The sequence below is a fragment of the Gekko japonicus genome, unplaced genomic scaffold, assembly GCF_001447785.1.
Source record: "Gekko japonicus isolate JY-2015 unplaced genomic scaffold, Gekko_japonicus_V1.1 scaffold120, whole genome shotgun sequence".
NCBI lineage: Eukaryota > Metazoa > Chordata > Lepidosauria > Squamata > Gekkonidae > Gekko > Gekko japonicus.
In genome coordinates, this window is record NW_015175973.1 from 514,988 (window position 1) to 536,215 (window position 21,228).

At 47.5% G+C, this 21,228-nt stretch overlaps 1 protein-coding gene across 4 annotated transcripts in view; it reads left to right on the forward strand.

Moving 5' to 3' along the window:
* KCNIP4 (Kv channel interacting protein 4) overlaps window positions 1-21,228 on the forward strand; it is a 181,116-nt gene that overhangs the window by 111,844 nt on the left and 48,044 nt on the right. For all 4 annotated transcript variants that reach the window (XM_015426101.1, XM_015426103.1, XM_015426102.1 and 1 more), the window contains one exon: window positions 34-158. In XM_015426101.1, the coding sequence (XP_015281587.1) occupies window positions 34-158 (125 nt within the window). The remainder of the gene's footprint in view (window positions 1-33; window positions 159-21,228) is intronic.

Consider the following 21,228-nt stretch of genomic DNA (forward strand, 5'->3'; position numbering starts at 1 on the left):
CCTGCTGACATTTCTTTCCATTTGGTCCCATAGACAGCGTAGAAGATGAAATTGAACTGGCTACCGTCCGGCATCGGCCCGAAGCCCTTGAACTGCTGGAAGCCCAGAGCAAATTCACAAAGAAGGAGCTGCAGATCTTATATAGAGGTTTCAAAAATGTGAGTGGTCTTTTTTTCTTTTACTTAGCAGTGAGTTTGTGGCAACAAGCTCACAGAAAGCCGGGAACCGGCCTGATTCTCGTCATGTCACAAAGTAGCTACAAGCAGTGTTTCCTCTAAGCTGAGTTACTGTGAGCTAGCTCTTAGTTTTTCTGCCTCCGACTCACACATTGTTGTCTTAGCTCAGAAAGGACAGCTCCGGAGCAAACTAATGTATGCAGTAGCCAAATCGCTCGCTCACAACTCTAATGCCAGTAGCTCATGAAGTAGAATTTTTGCTCACAAGACTCCACAGTTTAGAGGGAGCATTGCCTACAAAGTGATTGGAATCTCTAATTAAGACTGTAACATGTTAAGGAAATTTTGTGATAATGGTAATCAGGGCTATTTTTGGGCAGGGACGCACAGGAACGGAGTTGCAGCTGGCTTCAGAGTTGGCCATGCCCACTACAGCCAAAACCTCCGGGTGCGTGGCTACACGGGGAAGGCCTGGAGAGCGACACCCTGGTGACTCCGAGGCGGGCAGACCAGGGGGGGGCCCTGGAAGGATCAGGGAGGCATTTAAATGTTTCCCCGGCCTGTCCAAGGGCCAGCTTGCCTGGGCACCCCGCAGCCACGGGGCCCCCAGGCAAGCCAAGGCAAGCCTTCCCTTCAAAGGGGGCCTTTCCCGGCCTCCACGCAGCTGCAGGGCGCCCGGGCAAGCCAAGGGAATGCACGGGGTGTGGCCTAATATGCTAATGAGCTGTGCTGTCAGGGGTGTGGCCTAATACGCTGAGTTTCTGCTGTTGGGTGTGGCCTATTATGCTAATGCGTTCCTGCTGGGCTTTTTCTATGAAAAAAGCCCTGATGGTAATGATGGTCACTTTTAGCAGAGATTGGCTGAATGTCATCATGTGACAAGGGATGGAGGAAGGGCAGTGAGGGGGTGTGTGTGTGGCGCCTCTTGTCAAGAAGGCCAGATGCCAAAGCCCTAAGCTGAAAGATCTAGGAAAGGAGATGAGGAACTGCTCTGGCAGAAGCAAGCCAGACAGAGATGTCTCCTAGAGAAGAAAAATGGAGACAGAATTGACAGAGAGGGTATGTGCTGATGAGCTGGGCTTAGGGTTGCCAGCCTCCAGGTAGGGCCTGGATCTTTCATAAAGAACTTAAGAGAAGCCATGTTGGATCAGGTCAGTGGCCCATCCAGTCCAACACTGCATATCACATAGTGGCCAAAACCAAGGTGCAATCAGGAGGTCCACCAGTGGGGCCAGAAATCCAGAAGCCCTTCCACTGTTTCCCCCCAAGAATATAGGGCATCACTTGCCCCAGACAAAGTGTTCCCTCTATACCTTGTGGCTAATAGCTCCATATGTTTATCCCATCCCTTCTTGAGGTTGTCGATGCTTGTAGCCACCACCATTTCCTGTGTCAGTGAATTCCACATGTTAATTACTCTTTGGGTGAAGAAGTCCTTCCTTGTCAAGAAGCCAGGTTGGTGTAGTGGTTAAGTGTGCAGACTCTAATCTGGGAGAACCGGGTTTGATTCCCTACTCCTCCACTCGCACCTGCTGATGTGACCTTGGGTCAGTCACAAGTTCTGGCATAGCTGTTCCTGAAAGAGCAGTTTGTGTCAGAGTTCTCTCAGCCCCACCCACCTCACAGGGTGTCTGTTGTGGGGAGGGGAAGAGAAAGGAGTTTGTAAGCCGCTCTGAGACTCCAAGTGAAGGGCGGGGTATAAATCCAATCTCCTCCTCCTCCTCCTCTTCTTCTTCTTCTTCTTTTTCTTCTTCTTCTTCCTTTTATCTGTTCTAAGCCTACTGCTCATTAATTTCATTGAGTGCCACAAGGTCGTGTACTGTGAGAAAGGGAGAAAAGGTCTTCTTTCTCTATCCCATGCATAATTTTGTAAACCTCTGTCAAGTCACCCCTCAGTCATCTAGGTAAACAGCATCTACTGGTACACCCTTGTCCACATGTTTGTTCACCCCTCAAAGGACTCTAAAAGGCTGGCGAGATAAGATCTCCTGCTATTACAACTGATCTCCAGGCAATAGAAGTCCCATCCAGCCCAGGACCCCCAACTTCCAATTTTTTATTTTATTTGTGGCGCTCCCTGGGGTGTGTGTGTGTGGGGTGCCCCCTGACTTACTTAAAGGCCTCCTGAATTTAAAAATCCTTGCTATGGGCCTGTATTTATCTTTTCCCCCTTCCAGGAATAATAGCATTTGGGGGAGGGTCGTTTTTGATAGGTTAAGTCATGGAGTGGTGGATTCAGCCCCCTTTCCATGCCCCCATGTTGCTGATTAAAATGGGAGTTTTGCATGATTCCGGCCCCGGTCACACGGCAAAGTTGCCGCAGGAGAGGCACGGATGGTGGGCGGATTATCCGGGCACGATCACACCCCAACATCTGGGAAGTGGAGCGCACCCATGGCTTACCGCCGACAATGCGCCTTAAAAAACTAGTACCTCCAAGGTACTAGTAAATGTTTGCCACGGGCTGCCTCCAGACGCCTGTGGTGGGATTGCGCCGGCACATGGCATTCCCCTTCGGTCCCTCGTTTACTCGCCGGCGCCGAGGGAAGGACCCGTGGTGTGCCGCCGGCGTGTCTGATAGCGTAATCGCGCATCAAACTGCGCCGGGGCAATTAGCCACGCCTCCCCCCCCCCCCACGCTATCCGGCCTGTGTGCCCGGAGCCTGCAATTAGCTTTTTTTTTTTTTTTTAAATGCCAGGATGATCCATCCCTGGGTCTGTCAGCCAGTCTTAGCCTGGCTCTGTATCTTTTGATTTTTGGAATGTGGAGGTGACATCACCAAACACCTGGTTATTGAAAATGACAGCTTAAAAGTGATCTTAGGATGACTTTTCTGTAACAGGGATGACTGTGAAGACTAGGCAGGAACGGGATCGATTTAAGTGCCAACGCGGTTCTTTGTTCAGTTAGGAAGTGAGACCTGTCGCTATTATATCTTTGCCACAATATGATGAAGGCTCCGAGTACAAATTAACTTGACGTCTACAATGTTCAGAAATATTTGCTCCTTACACTTCATATCAGGCCTGTTTCGCAACACTACAGGAGGAGTGAGAAGAGCAAATGACAAAACCTCTGGAAAAATGCACCACACATAGGCTGTTTCCGCACCCGTCATTTCCTCCGCCTTCTCCTCAAATGTATCCCCCCTTTTAAATTGCCTTCTGCACTTCCTTCCGCATTCGGCTCTTGTTGACGATTCGGCATTTATTTTTCGTACATCCCGCGTTCACTTTGCCATTCTTCTGGGTCTTCCGAAACTTGTTTTCCCCCACAAATGTATCAGTCACTCAGCTTTCAAGCTGATAAATTCTCCAGTGCAGACAATTTACCATGAGCACAGAAACGGCCCCCCACTCCCCGCCCCTTCTCCACCCATTTCCTTTCCCCCACCACTGTGGCAAAGTACAGGACTTTGTGGTCTGCTGTCGCTCACACTCAGCTGTCTGCTCTCCCTTTTCCGCATTGCAGATTTTAAATTTAAAAAATGGTCTATGGCCCTGGTCACACGAGCGGGAAAATCCGCACTGGGAGGGAGGCATTTTAGAGGTAGAGCTAAAAGAAGCGCGGGAGCGTGATCTTACGGTCCCCCACAGCTCTGTCCTCAGGCTGTCGGCAGCCGATCACACCAGGGAGGCAACAGCGTAGTCCCAGCGAGGCAACACAGCAGTGCTGCGTTAGTGCGCATGTGCGGGTCACGGATGGCTGCTGGATGCCACAGGCTACCGGTGCGTCTCCGATCAGACACCTTCCCATGCCGCGCATTTACCGGAAGCTACTACATTTCCCCCAGTGCCTTTTAAATCCGCTTCTTCGGGCCGACAGTACGGGTTGGAGATGGGTGCGCTATGCTTCCCAGATGTTGTGGTATGATCACACCCATTTGATGCGCCCTCAATCCATCCCTTTCACGGAGCAAATCCTCCGTGTGACCAGGACCTATAACAAGCATGTTTCAACATAGCATCATCCTGATGTTCATGACTGACAACAATGATCTCACCTGTAAACCAACACTGTATCCCCCCCCCCCCCCAAGAGAGGGGTGCCAGTGGCAAGGAAGGAGCGGGTGGCCATCGTGAGATGAAATCTCAGCAGTGCATGGGGGCTTTGTGGATCTCTTCCAAGTTACTTGGCAGGGATTCAGAGTCCCACAGAATGTGGGTGAGAAACCACAGCATCGCCCCTCCACCTTACCCTCACATCTGCCCTGCCCCTGGCCCTCACACCTGCACCCTCAATTCCTGTCTGCTCCCTGACCTCTCACTCCCCCCTTCTCTCCCAGTCTCCCCCTCTCACCTCCCAGAAACATGGGACTTTAAATCGCAGAGAAGGTGGGTGGGCAGGGCCAAGAGGAGAGCTTGTCCAGTGCACAGCCTGCCTTCTCTGTGCCGCTTGTCTCCACATAGGGTTGCCAAATCTTAATTACTCACCGGCGGGGGAGTGTTCGCTGGGTCCGGGAGCTGGCTGCGGGTGCGCGTGCGCTTTGCGCGTGTGCGCCGCCAGAACATCACCGGAAGTCACACAGGATGTAGGGCACGTTGGGGGCGTGGCCCAGATCGTCGGGGGGGGACGCAGCTTCGGGGGGCAGAGTTCCCCCCGGGGCCCGATTCTGCTGCGGCGGAAATCGGGCCTCCAAAGCGGGGGGAAATCCGCCCCCCAGAGGGACTTGGCAGCCCTATCTCCACATCATTCTGTAAAGTACAATGGCAACACTACTTTGTGGGGGGGCGAAGGGGGGGAAGAATGAAAGGCTTCACCGCTTGACCAATGCAATGCAGAAACCATCTCAGAGCGGCTTACAATCTCCTTTCCCTTTCCCTCCCCACAACAGAGACTCTGTGAGATAGGTGGGGCTGAGAGAGCTCTGAGAGAACTGCTCTTGAGGGAACAGCTCTGAGGGAACTGTGGCTTGCCCGAGGTCACCCAGCAGCTGCATGTGGAGGAGTGCAGAATCGAACCCAGTTCTCCCAGATTAGAGTCCGCTCTCCTAACCACTACACCAAACTGGCTCTTAGCATGGACTGGATCACACCCTTTTTTACTGGATTATTGGCGTCCTTGGCTATTGCAAGATACAATGCTTTGTGTTAGGTAGTGAAATTAAATGCTTGGAGGATAAATTAACATCTAATACTTCACAGTGTGAAGTATCTCCTCCCCTCTTTCTCATTAGCGGCTCTATTTCCCCCCCTCTTGACTATTATTACTGTTCTACCGGGATTTGCTACCATGAAGGTTTCCATCTTGTTGGCATTTCTCTTCCCCTGCAACTTATGATGGCCAAGACCAGCTAATCTCTGCCAGTCCCAGGAGGACCTGATAGGGATGCCAGCCTCCAGGTGGGACCTGGGGATCCCCTGGAATTACAGCTCATCTCCAGACTACAGAGATCAGTCCCCCTGGAGAAAATGGATGCTTTGGAGGGTGGACTCTGTGGCACTGCACCTCTGTTGAGGTTTCTGTCCTCCCCAAGTGCCATGCTCAATTTCCTAGGAGCTTCACAACCTGGATCTGGCCAACCCCATGTCCCCCCCCATCCCTTGCTGGTGGCCAGAGGGGACCTGACAACCCTAGGATCTGAACATGAATTTGAGGCTTCAACCATACGAAGCTCAGAAAGGCAGGGTCGGGCACCACCCACCTTGGTCTTTTGGCTGTGCTCCTGCAGAGTGCAGGGGGTTGGACTAGATGACCTGAAAGATCCCTTCCAACTCTAACATTCTATGATTCTATCGAGGCCCGTAGCCAGGATTTTTTAAACTCAGGGGTCATTTAAATTCCTTAGGGGGCGCTGGCTGATCGAATTAAAGGAATACCCGGCTCCTTCCCTGCACCTGCCGCTGCTTGGGGGCCCTGGGCTGGATGGGAAGTCGTGGGGCCTTGCCAGTAAGTCAGGGGGCCTAGCCCCAAGATGCCCCCGCTGTTTCCCACTCTGAGAGGCTGCTAGTTCAGCCTGGTCTTATCATGCTCACTGGAGACATCTTCAGAGAGAAGCAAATCTCTCCCTTTACCTGAGGCCTCTGACTGTTAACCAGAGCCTCTCGACCATTTCGTAGAAAAAGAGGTGCAGGAGCTCATTAGCATAAAGTATTAGCATAACTTATTTGCATATGCCACACCCTCTGACATCACCGGAAGTGTGTCAGAAGGCAACACCCATCGCTCAGGCGCCACTGGACTGTTTTGGATTGCTAGCTATCGGGGGGATGGGGGACGTGCAGATCTGTCCTTGCAGAGGAGGGAGAGCTTTACCTGAATAAAACTTGGTCTTAGAGGGGCCACTGGACTGTTTTGGACTGGGGGGAGCTCTGCAACGTACCTGGCTGCTTCTTGCTCTGACTGAGGGCTGCTGGGAGCAGGGGGTGGGGCTTGTTGCATGTGCCCGCCCCCTGGGCTCTTTACTGCCGGAGCTCTGCTCCTGTATGCTCCTGCAGGAAATGACCCCTGCTCTCGACAGTTTTTTTCAAGAATTGTTGTTGTTGTTCAGTCGCACAGTCGAGTCCGACTCTTCACGACCCCATGGACCAGATCACGCCAGGCCTTCCTGTCTTCCACCATCCTCTGAAGTTTGCTCAATTTCATGTTCGTTGCATCTATGACACTGTCTAACCATCTCATCCTTTGCCGTCCCCGTCTTCTTTGACCTTCAGTCTTTCCCAGCATCAGGGTCTTCTCCAGTGAGTGCTCCCTTCTCATTGGGTGGCCAAAGTACTTGAGCTTCAGTTTCATTATCTGGCCTTCCAGGGAACATTATCTGGCCTCCAGCCTTACGCAGAACTGAAGCCTGCATCGCTGTTTCCCACTCTGAGAGGCTGCTAGTTCAGCGTAATCTCGTTAGGACTGTTGGATTTCCTCTTGCCAGTCCCAGCACAGTAAGCTTTCTAAGGGCCAAAGTACACAATCATGTGGTTTCTTTTTTTTAAAAAAAAAGAGTTGGGTTCCCTGCAGCCAGACTGCAGCTGAAAGGAATGGCTTTTAAAAAAATAAAGGACAGGCCAAAGGGCTTGGAATGTTGCCGTGTGGGGAGGAAGGTGCCTGCCTCATACACACACACACACAAGATGTTTTGCTGCTCAAAAGCAGCAGAAGAAATGAGGAAATAACTTCTTCTCCTTTGCTGCTTGGCCGGTGGGGAGGCACAAACCCTTCCTCTCCCCACAGTGCCATTCCAAGCCGGTTTGGTGTAGTGGTTAAGTGCGCGGACTCTAATCTGGGAGAACCGGGTTTGATTCCCCACTCCTCCACTTGCACCTGGCTGGATGACCTTGGGCCAGTCACAGTTCTCTCAGAGCTGTTCTGGAAAAAGAACAGTTTCTGTCAAGAGCTCTCTCAGCCCTTCCAACCTCACAGGGTGTCTGTTGTGCGGAGGGGAAGGGAAAGGAGTTTGTAAGCTGCTCTGAGACTCCTTTGGGTAGTGAAGGGCGGGGTATGAATCCAATCTCTTCTTCTTCTTCTTCATCTGGGCTTTCCTTTACTTTAAAAAGCCATAGTGAAAAAAACACAAACATGGCTGTTAAGTCCCTCACTTAACAAAGTAGTTGGAGAGTGATTCAGCAACGATTCAGCTTTATTCAACAACTCGTAACACAACTCCAACACGGATCAACTCTGATAGCCAGAACAGCTTTTACATTGAAGCTGTTCCACTTTTAAACTCTCTCGGCTAATGTAGCCATGCCCTACTATACAATACCAACCAATAAGATTGTATACATAAAGTCCAATCACAGACGTTCCCGCTCAAGGAGCTTGATGGCACGTGATTGGTTGGCTCTTCCTGGGCTACCAATAGGATTGGAGGGATTAGGATCGTAGCCCAGGATGAAGCTTGACATGGAACTTCAATTAGGTGTTTCACATACAGTCATGTATTACAATGGCAGCTATTGAATACATCACAGTGGCCATAAGTCCGCTTCCAACAGACCTCTCCTCTCTTTCCTTATTTGGAAATATCCCCAGTATCTGGGAACTCCTTCCTTCTCCCCATCAGTTAATCTATGAGCCCTCTTCCTGGCCTCTGAGCCTGGAAAGGAAGACCCTTTTGTTTTAGAACTCAGGCCTTTGACCCTGTGATTGAAGCCAAATTGTACTTTTCTCTTAGGTGTACTTGCTGGAATCTTGCAGGTGCACTTGGATCTGCTCTCACCCCCTTCTCGGGGGGGTGTCTCAGCTGTATTTTCTTTTCGATTCCCCTTGTGGATGATTGGCTGCCTACTTATTTGGTATCCCCTCCCCATACACCTCAGTACTTGTGCCTGTGTCTGCAACCCGCATTACTGTGTACAGCTCTGGTCACCACACCTCAAAAAGGATAATATATCATTGGGGAAAGTGCAGAAAAGGGCAACTAGAATGATAAAAGGGTTGGAGCACTTTCCCTATGAAGAAAGGCTGAAACGCTTGGGGCTCTTTAGCTTGGAGAAACAATGGCTGAGGGGCGACATGATTGAGGTTTATAAGTTTATGCCTGGGATAGAGCAGGTTGAGAAAGAGGTACTTTTCTCCCTTTCTCACAATACAAGAACTCGTGAGCACTCCATGAAATTGCTGCGCAGTCGGGTTAGAACAGATAAAAGGAAGTCCTTCTTCTCCCAAAGAGTGTAACACATGGAATTCACTGCCACAGGAGGTGGTGGCGGCTACAAGCATGGATGGCTTCAAGAGGGAATTAGATAAACATGTGGCGCAGAGGTCCATCAGTGGCTATTAGCCAGTTTGGTGTAGTGGTTAAGTGCGCGGACTCTAATCTGGGAGAACCAGGTTTGATTCCCCACTCCTCCAACTTGCACCTGCTGGATGACCTTGGGCATCCTTGAAAAAAAGCAGTTTCTCTCAGAGCTCTCTCAGCCCCACCCACCTCACAGGGTGTGTGTTGTGGGGAGGGGAAGGGGAAGGGAAAGGAGTTTGTAAGACACTCTGAGACTCCAAGTGTAGGGTGGGGTATAAATCCAATCTCCTCCTCCTCCTCTTCTTCTTTTCATGTATGTATGTATGTATGTATGTATGTATGCATGCATGCATGCATGCATGTATGTATGTATGTATGTATACCCTAATATGTTCTCCTATTTTTTTCCTTTCACTTGATCCCCTCCATTCAGATGAAGCCACTCAAGAAGTTAATCTGTTCTAGGGACCCCTGGTAGCTTTAAAATTAAACAGCGTCGCACAATAGCAAGATGTCAGTGAGCTGTGAATCACAAAAGCTTCTCCTAGAATAAGTGCCATGGGTCTAAGGTTCCACAGAGGGGGCTGCAACTGACTAACATGGCAGCTACCCCTCTGGAATTACATGTATCAAAGGTAGAACTTGAAAATTGTGCAGAACTAATTGTCTCTCTTACACTCCATGGTCATAATTCATGGTACATTCAGATTAATCAACTAAATCTGTCATTGATTCCTGGGTGGGGTCAGTTCAACCCCGGTGTTTTCTAATCTGTCTGGCTAAAGATGATGGACAAACTTTTTTTTTAAATGTCCGTTATGGTCAGTGTTCCCTCTAAGCTGAGTTAGTGTGAGCTAGCTCACAGTTCTTTAGCTTCCGGCTCACAGATTTTTGTCTCGGTTCAGGAAGGGATGGCTCCAGAGTAAACTGATTTATGCAGTAGCCAAATTGCTTGCTCACAACTTTAATGCCAATGGCTCACAAAGTAGAATTTCTGCTCACAAGACTCCACAGCTTAGAGGGAACATTGATTATGGTGTATTATTGTAAAGGGCCTCCTGTTTCCATTACGGAATACTGTATGAGAATGCCAAAGATCTGAAACCTTTGTTGAATGTGTTCCCTCATCAGAGTTAAGATGGTTGACCAGTAAAGATGAGGCCTTCTCTGTGGTCGAACCCCATTTGTGGAATTCCTTTCCCCCAGTCCTCTAACTAGCACCAGACTAATTCAGCACCAATCCAATTGTTTTATTTGCACAAGCATTTGTAAGTTGCTTATCGGATGGTTTTATTTGGGCCACTTGTTACTCTTAGACGGTTTTGGACTGGACATTTTCTTTCGTTTTTGCCGGTATGCACTGAAGGCTTTTAAAAAATAATTAAACGGTTAAGCTCTGGGTTTGTAGTTCTTTGACACTGCTATTTTGTGAGGTCTTAATGTTGCAGAGTATTGTTTGTGTTGATCTCGGTTTTTAAGAAAAGCCGAAAACTGCCGAAAACTGCCTTGGAGAGAACCATACAAGAAATAAGTAAGCACATGTATGGGTTCCTCTGTTCCTGGGCTTTGAGTTGCTTTCTAATATCACTGCTCTTTGCTGCAAAATGAGCTGTGCACATGTAGCTTTCTTACTACTTTACATAGCGAGTGATTAAAATAATCTGGAATTCACTGCCAGAGGATGTCATGATGGCCAGAGGAATAAACAGTTTGAAAAGGGGATGAGTTGAATTCACAGAGGATAAGTCTATCAGTGGCCTACTGGCCATGGTGACTGAGGGGAACTTCCACATTCAGAGGCATCTATATATCTAATAGCCAAGTTGCTCCCTCCGTGTGGATATCTAAATCTGCACATCAGGGGCACTTGAGGGGCAGAGAGATTTTCCTGCACACTTGGAGCAGTCCCCAGGTGTGCAGATAAATCTAAAAAGTTGAAAAAAAATACGGGGGATATTTAAATCCCCCCAAAAGTTAAAGCTTTCCCTGCACAGAGAACACTCTGGCTGTTGGGGGGGAGGCTCAGTGGGCCCGGTGGCTTGGAGCCGCTCAGGCCTCGCCCCCGGAGCCGGGGGGGGGGAGTGTTAAGTCGCTCGCTTAACAAAGCAGTCGGAGAGTGATTCAGCAAGAACACAACTTTATTCTTCGAACACAACGGATCAACAGCTGATAGCCAGAACAGCCTTCACATTGCAGCTGTCCTGCTTTTAAACATTCCCGGCTAATGTAGCCACACCCACTGTACAAATATCAACCTATGAGGTTGCAGAGATAAGGTCCAATCATATTAGTTCCCGCTCAGGGAGCTTGCTTGAAGTGATTGGCTGGTTACTTCCTGGGCTAGCAATACTATTGGATGGATTTCGATCCTAGCCCAGGATGAAGCTTAACGTTACAGTTCAGTTAGATGTCATGCATTCAAGGCAGCTTTGAATGCACTACAGGGAGCGGGAGAAGGCTTGGCAGGCCCGGCGGCTGGGAGCCACGCGGGCCTCGCCATTGGTGCTGGGGGGGTTGGGGGAAGAAGGATTGGTGGGCCTGGGCCTCGCCATCAGTGCGGGGGGGGGAAGGCTCACTTGTGGCTGGTTCCTCCTTCTCCTCCACGTCGGGCTCCTTCTCCCCCCCCCCCTCTGCGAGTATCACAGGTCCTGGCTTCTTGTTAAATCTAAACCTATGAATCCCCCAGGCAGGAGGCAACATAGGGGAAGGCCTCAGCCTCCCTGCCTTGTTGTTGGCCATCCAGAGGAACTGGTTGGCCACCGTGTGAAACATGATGCTTGGCTAGATGGACTATTAGTCTGATCCAGCAGGGCTCTTACGTTAATACGAACTCAAGTTATATGTGGTGGATGAGCCAGCATGTTGCAATTAAGAACAGATAAAAGGAAGTCCTTCTTCACCCAAAGAGTGATTAACACATGGAATTCACTGCCACAGGAGGTGTTGGTGGCTACAAGCATGGACAGCTTCAAGAGGGAATTAGATAAGCATATGGAGCAGAGGTCCATTGGTGGCTATTAGCCACAAGGTATATAGGAACTCTCTGGCTGGGGCAAGTGATGCTCTGTCTTCTTGGTGCTTGGGGGGGCACAAGTGGGGGGGCTTCTAGTGTCCTGGCCCCACTGCTGGACCTCCTGATGGCACCTGGTATTTTTGGCCATCAGTGCGTGTGTGTGTGTGATGGGCCACTGGCCTGATCCAACATCGGCTTCTCTGATGTTCTTATGTTCTTATGATTTGTGTAGTATAGTTACAATTTACTTTTTTTAATAAATATTTTTATTGGATTTTCACAATAATGCACATATCAATAATATTCAACATCAATCATTTCATCCCATTAACACCTTATACAACAAATAGACAATACTCAACAGCAACAGTACCCACAATTCTCGTTGTTCTCTTTTCCCCCCTTCTTCTCTTATTCACCCTCTCAGATAGTGATTACATACATCCATTAATACACATTTTAGATCTATAATATCTATGAATATGAAACCGACCGTCCCTCCTTATCAACCTTGCTCTCTCAACAGTCAATACTAAAGATTATGTAGTACAATAGTTCTACATTTTTAAAAACTTTTTGTCTTCCTTTATTTTAACATTTTTATTTTATTTATAGACATTTTTTCTCAATTTTTGTTATTAATTTCTTATTTTCCTCGTTTACCCCCCTGCTACTCTAGCTGGGATCGTTTTATTTAAATATTTTTAACTTAACAGAGTACTGCAACTTCCCACTTCTTCATTACAAATATTCCCACGTATAGTTACAATTTACAAAGCAGGGACTAAGCTGGGGTAGGTGGGTGGGATAACGAAAAGAAAAGAGCAAGAGGCAAGTTAGCCAATTAATAAATAGCTATTGACAGGAGATATACTAAAGCTGCAGAACATTCTAGCTGAGTAATTTGGGAGATTTGGGCTGGGGGGGGGGGAGTATCGTACATTGTAATTGGAAAATAGCTTTTAATGGGGACCTCAACTCCTGAAGCCTGAAAAGCTCTCGGCGTTTTTCTGCTTCCCAACCTTCCCCGTGTGGCGGCTGATGGATCCCTGCCCAGCTGCTGCCCCAGTGGGAGAGCTCCGTTTCGTAACTGGCTTCCTGTCACTGCCTTTTGCTGCAAAATGAAACTGTGATTGCTGCAGTCATTAACCTTTCAAGCCAATGGCTCTGTGGCAGGCCTTGTACAAGCGGCACTTCACAGTAAATTGCCCAGGCTATCAAGCAAGCCCTTGGCATGAGGTCTTTTCGTTCTCTTCCAGCCATTGATAAAGTGTTTCTTTCCATCTCTCTCTCTCTTTTTTTAATCAGCTCCAACAATTCTTTTTTTAAAACCAATACTCAGGGCCTTTCCAAGCAAACAAAAGCTCCTGAATTATCTTCTTAAGTACTAGATTGTTTGATTCATTCAGAACCAGGAACGTACTGTCTCCTTTTGATCTGTGAAGATCTGTGACTTGCTGAGCTGGATGTGAGTGGGGGGAGATAACCTAGAAAGACAGCAAGTTTAAGAATTTGCTCACAATTTACATCAGAACTGTCCCTGAGATTGGGGAATGGATTAAAAAACCTACTTTTTATGGTGGAAATGGACAAAATGACAAGGAAACTTAACAACTTGGAAGCAGAAGAATTTTTTGCAGACTGGAAAGACTTTAAAGAGTATTTAGAAAAACACTGGGATGTAAAAGACAATTTGATTTGCTTTGATAACTACTGAAAGTTATAAGAAGTAGAAAATAGATAAATGTATTTGAATAACAGTTGAAAGATAAGTTACCTAGAGATGTATTAGGAAAAAGGGAGGAATGAAGTGAATATAAGAATGGAGCAGGAGGTTGGAGCACTGTGGGAAGCCGAAAAGGGGGGAGGGAATTGAGGAGAAAAGGATATATGATGAATTAAGTATTGACATATGTTTAACTTTTTAATATATCCTAATAAATTGTTTTTTTAAAAAAAAAATTTACATCAGCACTGTAAGAAAAAAAAGAGAGAAGCGTGCAACTATGGGATGGGCAAGCTCACACAAAGGAAGTTATAGAGATTGAAAAGAGCCCCGTTTCAAGTCTGGGTGATGCTAAATTCCCCATCATGACAGTGCTTAGAAATGTACTTTTCTTTGGGGAAGATTATTGACGTTAAAGCAATAGGGGCATATGTGCAGACACGCTGTGAACTTTGACAGAAACATGGTCGCCTGGTGAATTGACTTTGCTCCCACAGTGGAGTGCATGGTGGGCTCCTGATTGGATGGCCCTGATGGTCATTGTCCAATTTCGGTCAAACAATTTTGAAGATGCACAGTAGGCATTTATGGAACAGGGGCAAATAGTTTCAGTCCTTCCTGTCCTAGTTGTTAATTACAGAACTACTTATAGTGGTCACATTTTTTAAAAAAAACATGATGAAACTGCCAGTGTTAAAGGTAAAGGTTTCCCTTGCTTGAAAGCCAGTCGTATCCGACTTTAGGGGGCGGTACTCAGGGCTATTTTTGGGCAGGAACGCACAGGAACGGAGTTCCGGCTGGCTCCCAAGTTGGCCACGCCCAGCAGGAGCTCATTAGCATAATAGACCACATAATAGGCCAGCCAGCCCTGTCCAAAGACTTCTCTGTGGTCATGTGGCCAGCATGACTAAATGCCGAGGTGCATAGAATGCTGTTACCTTCCCACCGAAGCAGTACATATTTATCTACTTGCAATTTTTGCTTTCAAACTTTTATGTTGGCAGGAGCTGGGGCCAGAGATGGGAGCTCACTCCATCACGCTGCACTAGGGTCTCGAACTGCTGAACTGCTGAACTACAGACCTTCCGATCTGCAGCTCAGCGTCTTAACCTTTAAGCCACCATGGCCCCGCTAGTGTTAAACAATTGCACTATTTTTACCATTAGGAAACATTCCTAGTGTTGAGGGCTAATCTCAGATAAGTTAAATAAATAAAATTACAGAGGTGTGCTTCTGGCAACGTTAGTAAAAAAGGGCGGAAAGCAGATTAATGATTGTAAGAAGCAGACACTGGATGTACACAGAGACACCTACATTGAAACAGAAGGTTCTTGTTTTATCAATATGCTTTTTGGCAGATATGTTGGAGAGTAAATGGCAGCTGTGAAAGGGCAGTGTAATCGGTGGCCTAATAGTGCTTCTCCCTCTAACATTGATAGAAGTGTACTACTATTTTATTCAATAAGTCAGGGGTGTCAAACATGTGGCCCGGAGGCCAGATCAGGCCCTCGGAGGGCTGCAATCTGGCCCTCAAGGCCCTGGCTGTTTCCTGCTTCATTTTCCAGTTCTGCTGCTGCAATAATTCAGAGAAAGAGGTGTCAGTTATCAGAGACTGTTAAATAGACAAAATATTGCAAGAGTGCTAGTGTTTTAAGCATGTTTTATTTAAAGTTTAAAAAATCTTTCATTGTGTTTGTGTCCTTTATAAAGTTTATATCTGCTACCTGGCATTACATTTTATGACACACATGGCCCGACCCAACAAGGTCTCATTTATGTCAGATCCGGCCCTCATAACAAATGAGTTCGACACCCCTGCAATAAGCCATCTAACACTAATTGTGGTTAGTAAATCAGCTGCAGATCCCAGATTAACAGACCCTAAATAACTATAGTTTCTGGAGTGATTTGCCGCAGACAGTCACAATAACGGTAGTTTGTTTAATTAAACCTTGGTTTTTGTGCAGTGTCTGATCCAAGCCTAAGAGTTAAAAATTCATGACATGTATCTTATTAAAGAATAACACACTACTGGTCTGTCCTACAGAGGAAGATGATTGCAGAGAGAGAGAGAGAGAGAGTGTTGTAGGAAAAGTGTGAGTGCATGGAAGTTAATTTATGGGTCAACAGGATTACATGAGCCTGCAGAGCGTGTTTATGGCACATGACATGGAATTTAAGAAGCACGTCCTCCATGCTTTGTAGGACACGAATGAATTTGCAAGTGCAGAAAAAAAGAAGGAAATTCGCCAAATTCAGTGTGCTTTTAATTTTAAGGTAGCTCTGTAATGTTGTCATTTGTACTGTGCTTTAATGCGTTGAAAGCATTTCACATAGGGTGCATTCAGACGGGGCATTTGCAATGGTATAGGTGCCGGTTGGAATCAGTGTACTTACCGGCGTTCACACGGCGAACATCTGCCTTCCGTCCCTAACCGTTGCAAAGAGCTTTAAACCGTTGTATTCTGCCACTAGGTCCCCAAGTGGTGGTATCCTGAGTGCAACATTGTAATCGCTTTACACCCCCGTCTGATCGCTCTCCACCATTGTAGAGCCACTTCCATTTGGAAGCCCGAAGCTTCCGATTTTCACCCGCCATTTTTTTAAAGTCGGCGATATGCGCTTGGGCGAAGCTTCGCCCAGGCGTTTGTTTTTTTAAAAAAGAAAAAGGTCCTTAGTTTAAGGTGTTAGAGGAGTCTGGGACCTCAGGGAGGCCAGTTTGGTCTTTAAACTTTAAAGGTACATCCTCTCTTCAGGGCATGCTTTTCGGGATGGGGTGTTTTGCGCATGCGTGAAGATCGCCATTCTGTGGATGGCTGCCTATGCGCATGCGCAAACTGAGTTTAAAAAACAAACAAACCGCCGACGCCCACTGTGTGTGAACGGGCATACAGCGATGGGCTCCGCAGATCGGAGGTAAGTGTGATCGTGTTTCAGCTGGCATAAACTGCAACGGTTCCAATTGCTATAGTTGGAGAATGCCTCGACAACACCCACCTGTATTTTGTTTTTATAACTAACACAAACCATCCACACTCATGTTGGAAGAATGAACTAATCCTGAAGGAACTCACAACATCATAGAAAACAACTGAAATCAATGTTATTATTCAAACCCTCCGGGGCAAGTGTTCTCAGTCTATGAATCCAGTATGATTCTTTCTGCAATAATCTCTTGCACAAATCCTCTCTACAACCAGGTCTAGGAATGATTCTATCAAGAACAACATATTTGAAATCATCGTATGTGTGTTTAGCTTCTAGAAAATGCAAACTGAGAGGCGCTTCTAAATTGCAAGGACGAATTCTGGATTTATGCTCAGCTATCTGTGAGCGTACAGCTCTTCTTGTTGATACTACATATTTTTATTACATCTACATAAAATTAAATAAATAGCATATTTACTAGAACAATTACTGAAAAAAATTAATTGTCTCTTAACCCCAGTTCGGGAAACTCAGTGATCTTAGTTTGCCACACCTGTGCACACGTAGAACATTTGGCACATTTAAAGTGGCCATAACAACTATTGGAAACCTGAGATTTATTAGTAAAAATATCAGATCTAGTAAGCATATTACATATACAAGTGGTCTTACGAAAACCAACAAAGGGTAGTTTTCCACATCCTGGAATAGCACTAAGTAAATGCCAATGCCCATGTATTATGTTATTGATCTGTCCCACTAGGGGCGTATAATCAAAAACACAACTAATATTTGTTTTATGCTTGTTGGATCTTTATCTGCCAAAATCTCCATCCTAGACATATTATTAGTTCATACTAAAGCTGTTTTAATAATCTCATCAGGATAACCTCTATCCCTAAAATACCGTGCCAAGATTCTACTGTCCCTAGAGTAATCCTCTTCTAACGTTGAGTTCCTTTTAATTGATTTATACTACATGGCTCTTTTTGCAGGCAGTTCAAAGTTATGAGCAAGGTTTCATTACGATTATGATACTGGCTGATTTGTTGTCAATCCCCTTCCTAATAATTCCCCGCCTAGCATTTGCCTTTTTTTATTGCAGTCGCACACTGAGTTGACATTTTCAGTGAGTTATCTACCACAACTCCAAGATCTCTCTCTTGGTCAGTTACCACCAGTTTGGACCCCATCAACGTATATTTATAGTTAGGATTTTTGGTTTCAGTGTGCACTTACCCATGTTGAACCTCATTTGCCATGATGATGCCCTCTTGCCTAGTCTTGACAGATCCCTTTGGAGCACCCCACAGTCCTCCCTGGTTTTCACTCACCCTGAACAACTTAGTGTCATCTGCAAACTTAGCCACTTCACTGCTTACTTCCAACTCTAAATCATTAATGAACAAGTTTAAAAACACTGGATCTAGAACTGAGCCCTGTGGTACCCCACAGCTTACCACCTGCCACTGTGAAAACTCCCCATTTGTACTCACTATGATTCCTGTTAATTAACCAGTTTTTAATCCACAAGAGGATTCTGTTCGACATGTGTTTTTCTCCCTGTAGTGATTGATTCAATATTACATAGGCTTGCCAAGCTCCCGCCGCGGGAGGGGGAACCCCCAATTTAGAACCCCCTTCCCTGCTTTCTTAAAATTGGGCCCCGGGGGGAAAAAATGGTGGCCGGAAAAGTGACACTCTAGAATTTAGGTTCTCCAAGTCTCTATGGCTACGAAAGCCATAGAGACGAGGGCTAGAGCATCAGTTCCCTTCCCTCTTGTGTGCGGCTTGCACTGTGCAAATTGATTTCCCCCTCTAGCTGCCTCCAGCGCAGCCGCACAGGACAGGTCTCCGTCTCTCCACTGGCTGGAGGAGTGTGGGTGCCCGCCCCAGCAGCTTCCTAAGGGCACACCCCCAGTTCCCAGCAGACCCCTCACTTGCTCTGGTGCTGCCGGTGTGGTGGGCCGCCGCCCGCATCGGATTCGGATCCTTAGCCTGGACTCTGGCAGCCGCCTGGCCTTGCAGAGCCAGAGAGAGTCGCACGCGGTTCCTCATCGCCCGCCCAGCCAGTGGAAGGTAAGGTTTGGGCATGCTCATGTTAGGGTAGCCGCGGTTTTTCCACTCGGCTGCTGGGGTGGACGACGGGCCCTTGCCTCGTGGCTGGGTGCCAGGCGCTGAAAGCTTACCTGGGGGGCTGGGGTGGGGGGCTGGGAAACTACTCCCCATGATGGAGAAGAACTCAGCTGGGCAGCCACGAGCTGGCTGAGTGCAAATGCCTTGCTGGCCGCCCGCCCGCCCGCCAGGAGCACAAGTGCCCCAATGCCCAGCGCCTCCTCCTCAACAGCTGCATTGCCAAAGCGGCCATCCACGAGTGTCTGGAGCACCTCGATGGCAAGCGGTGCCAGGTGCTGCACTGGAAACCCCAACTTAGGAAACTTGCTGGATTTACTGGCAACGCTCTAAATCCCCTCTCACAAAAGATGCCTCTCAGTGGGAACAGGATGCCGATGATTCAGCTGCATTTGTTTGGCCAGTAGAGCCTAGTCAATTAGGGACAATTGGTTCAGCCCCCTGCACCAGAACGATCCTGAGAATGGCGGTGGCTGCAGCTCCCGATGGAGCGGAGGGGCTGGCAAGCTGGGCGCTCTACAGGCGAGGGAAGGGGAAAGCGGACTGGCGGACTGGAAGTCTTTGCTCTCTAGCAAATAGGGCAGCAGTGGTGAACTAAGGAGGCATGAGGGATGGAAAAGGGAGAACTGCCTAGTCTTTGAAAAAGTGTGCATGCACATGAAAGCTCATACCTTGAATAAACCTTTGTTGGCCTTAAAGGTGGCACTGGACTCCACATTTGTTCTTCTGCCATAGACCAACACAGCTGACCACCTAGATCTGCCTAATGGTTTTTCCTCGCAAGCGAGAACTGGGAGGGCTTTGAGGGTTTTGGGTTTTTTTTGAGTTGCAATAAAAATTTGGAATAGACATACATTTAAGGAGCTGCACAGAGTAACAGAGCCGATTAAATTTGGTCCAAATCTGTTCTTGTTCTGTTGACAATTTCTTCTCTGAGCTAAGCATCCTAGGACCAGTAAAGCCTTGACTCTCAACAGAGTTCATAGTAAAAAACAAAACAAAACAAAATAGACTTCTCGGCGCCATCAACAAATAACTCAAAAGTCACAGTGTTCCTCACAAGAGAGAACAATCAGATCCAAAAGTCATCTTGGAGTCAGGCAGCGGGTCAGCACAAATCCATCATAACCCTCTGCAGAAGTGCTGGCAAACACAGAAGTAGCACTTACTATATATGCACACGGCCCTTCCCCCCACTAGTTGGCTTCTGCAAGCCTTCTGCGTCTTGCAAACGGACACCTTTAGTTTTGCAAAGGGCTCCACCCTGTCAATCAGACATTTCCAAGCTCCCCACTCTACTGGAGTTAATACACAGTCCTTATAAATCAGTCCTTATAAAAGTTCAGATTTAAAGCCTCAGAACTTCACGAACACTCCGTGGGTTTTCTCCAAATTAGCAAACATGAAATCCCAGAGATATCCTTGAATTTTTGACCTGATTTATATTGATAAATTCAAATTAAAAAAAGGTAAAGGTTCCCTTGCTCGAAAGCCAGTTGAATCCGACTCTAGTGTTGCGGTGCTCATCTCCATTTTAAAGCCAAAGAGCCAGCGCTGTCCGAAGACGTTTCCGTGGTCGTGTGTCCGGCATGACTAAACACCAAGGTGCACGGAACGCTGTTACCTTCCCACCGAAGTGGTCCCTATTTATCTACTTGCAATTTCTTGCTTTCGAACTGCTAGGTTGGCAGGAGCTGGAACTAGAGACGGGAGCTCACTCTGTCATGCAGCACCCGGGTCTCGAACTGCTGAACGACCGACCTTCCACAGCCTGCAGTTCAGCGTCTTAACCACTTGAGCCATAGGAGAGATTTAAAGTGGGATTTGTTAGTTTGATAGGTAGGTTCAAAAATGGTTGGGAAAAGAACTCAACGCACCTCAACGTATTTCTTTCCGTTGCCGTACATTTCGCCTATTATGGACCTTACTAGGTAGATTCTCAGTGACAGATTTCATAACGGACTCATACAAGTTGGGAGGGGCCCTGCAGGCCATCTGGTCCAACGCCCTCCTCAATGCAGGATCAGCCTAAAGCATCGCGGACAAGTGTTCTGCCAACCGCTGCTCGAAGACTGCCAGTGAGGGGAGCTCCCACCTCCCTTGTAATATGGACAAATTGTCCTGCTTTGTAGGTTGTAGAATTTTCAGGCTTGATTATAAAGGAACTAGTAAGGAAAGCCCGTCGTGGCGGTAGACGACGGGCCCTAGATAGGAAGGAAGGGCGAGTGGAAGTGAGGAATGGAGAAGAGGAGGTAGAGAGAGAGAGACAGAGTTAGAGAGGGGGGAAAGAGAGAAAAGGGGGGGAGACAGAGTGGGGTTTATGGTATTATTTTGGAAAGAAAGGAAGGGAGAAAGCTAGGAAGGAAGGAAAGAAGGAAGGAAGGAAGGAAGGTAGATGGGTAGAAAGACAGAGATTGAAAGAGAGTGAATGGGAGGAAGGATAGTTGAGAAGGAAGAAGGGCAGAGAAACAGAGGGAGGAAACAGAGTGGGTGAGAGAGAGAATGTTGGGAGGGGAGAGAGAGAAAAAGGAGGGGGGGAGGGGACCCGGCCTGGACTGTGGACAGGGGCCGGGGGGA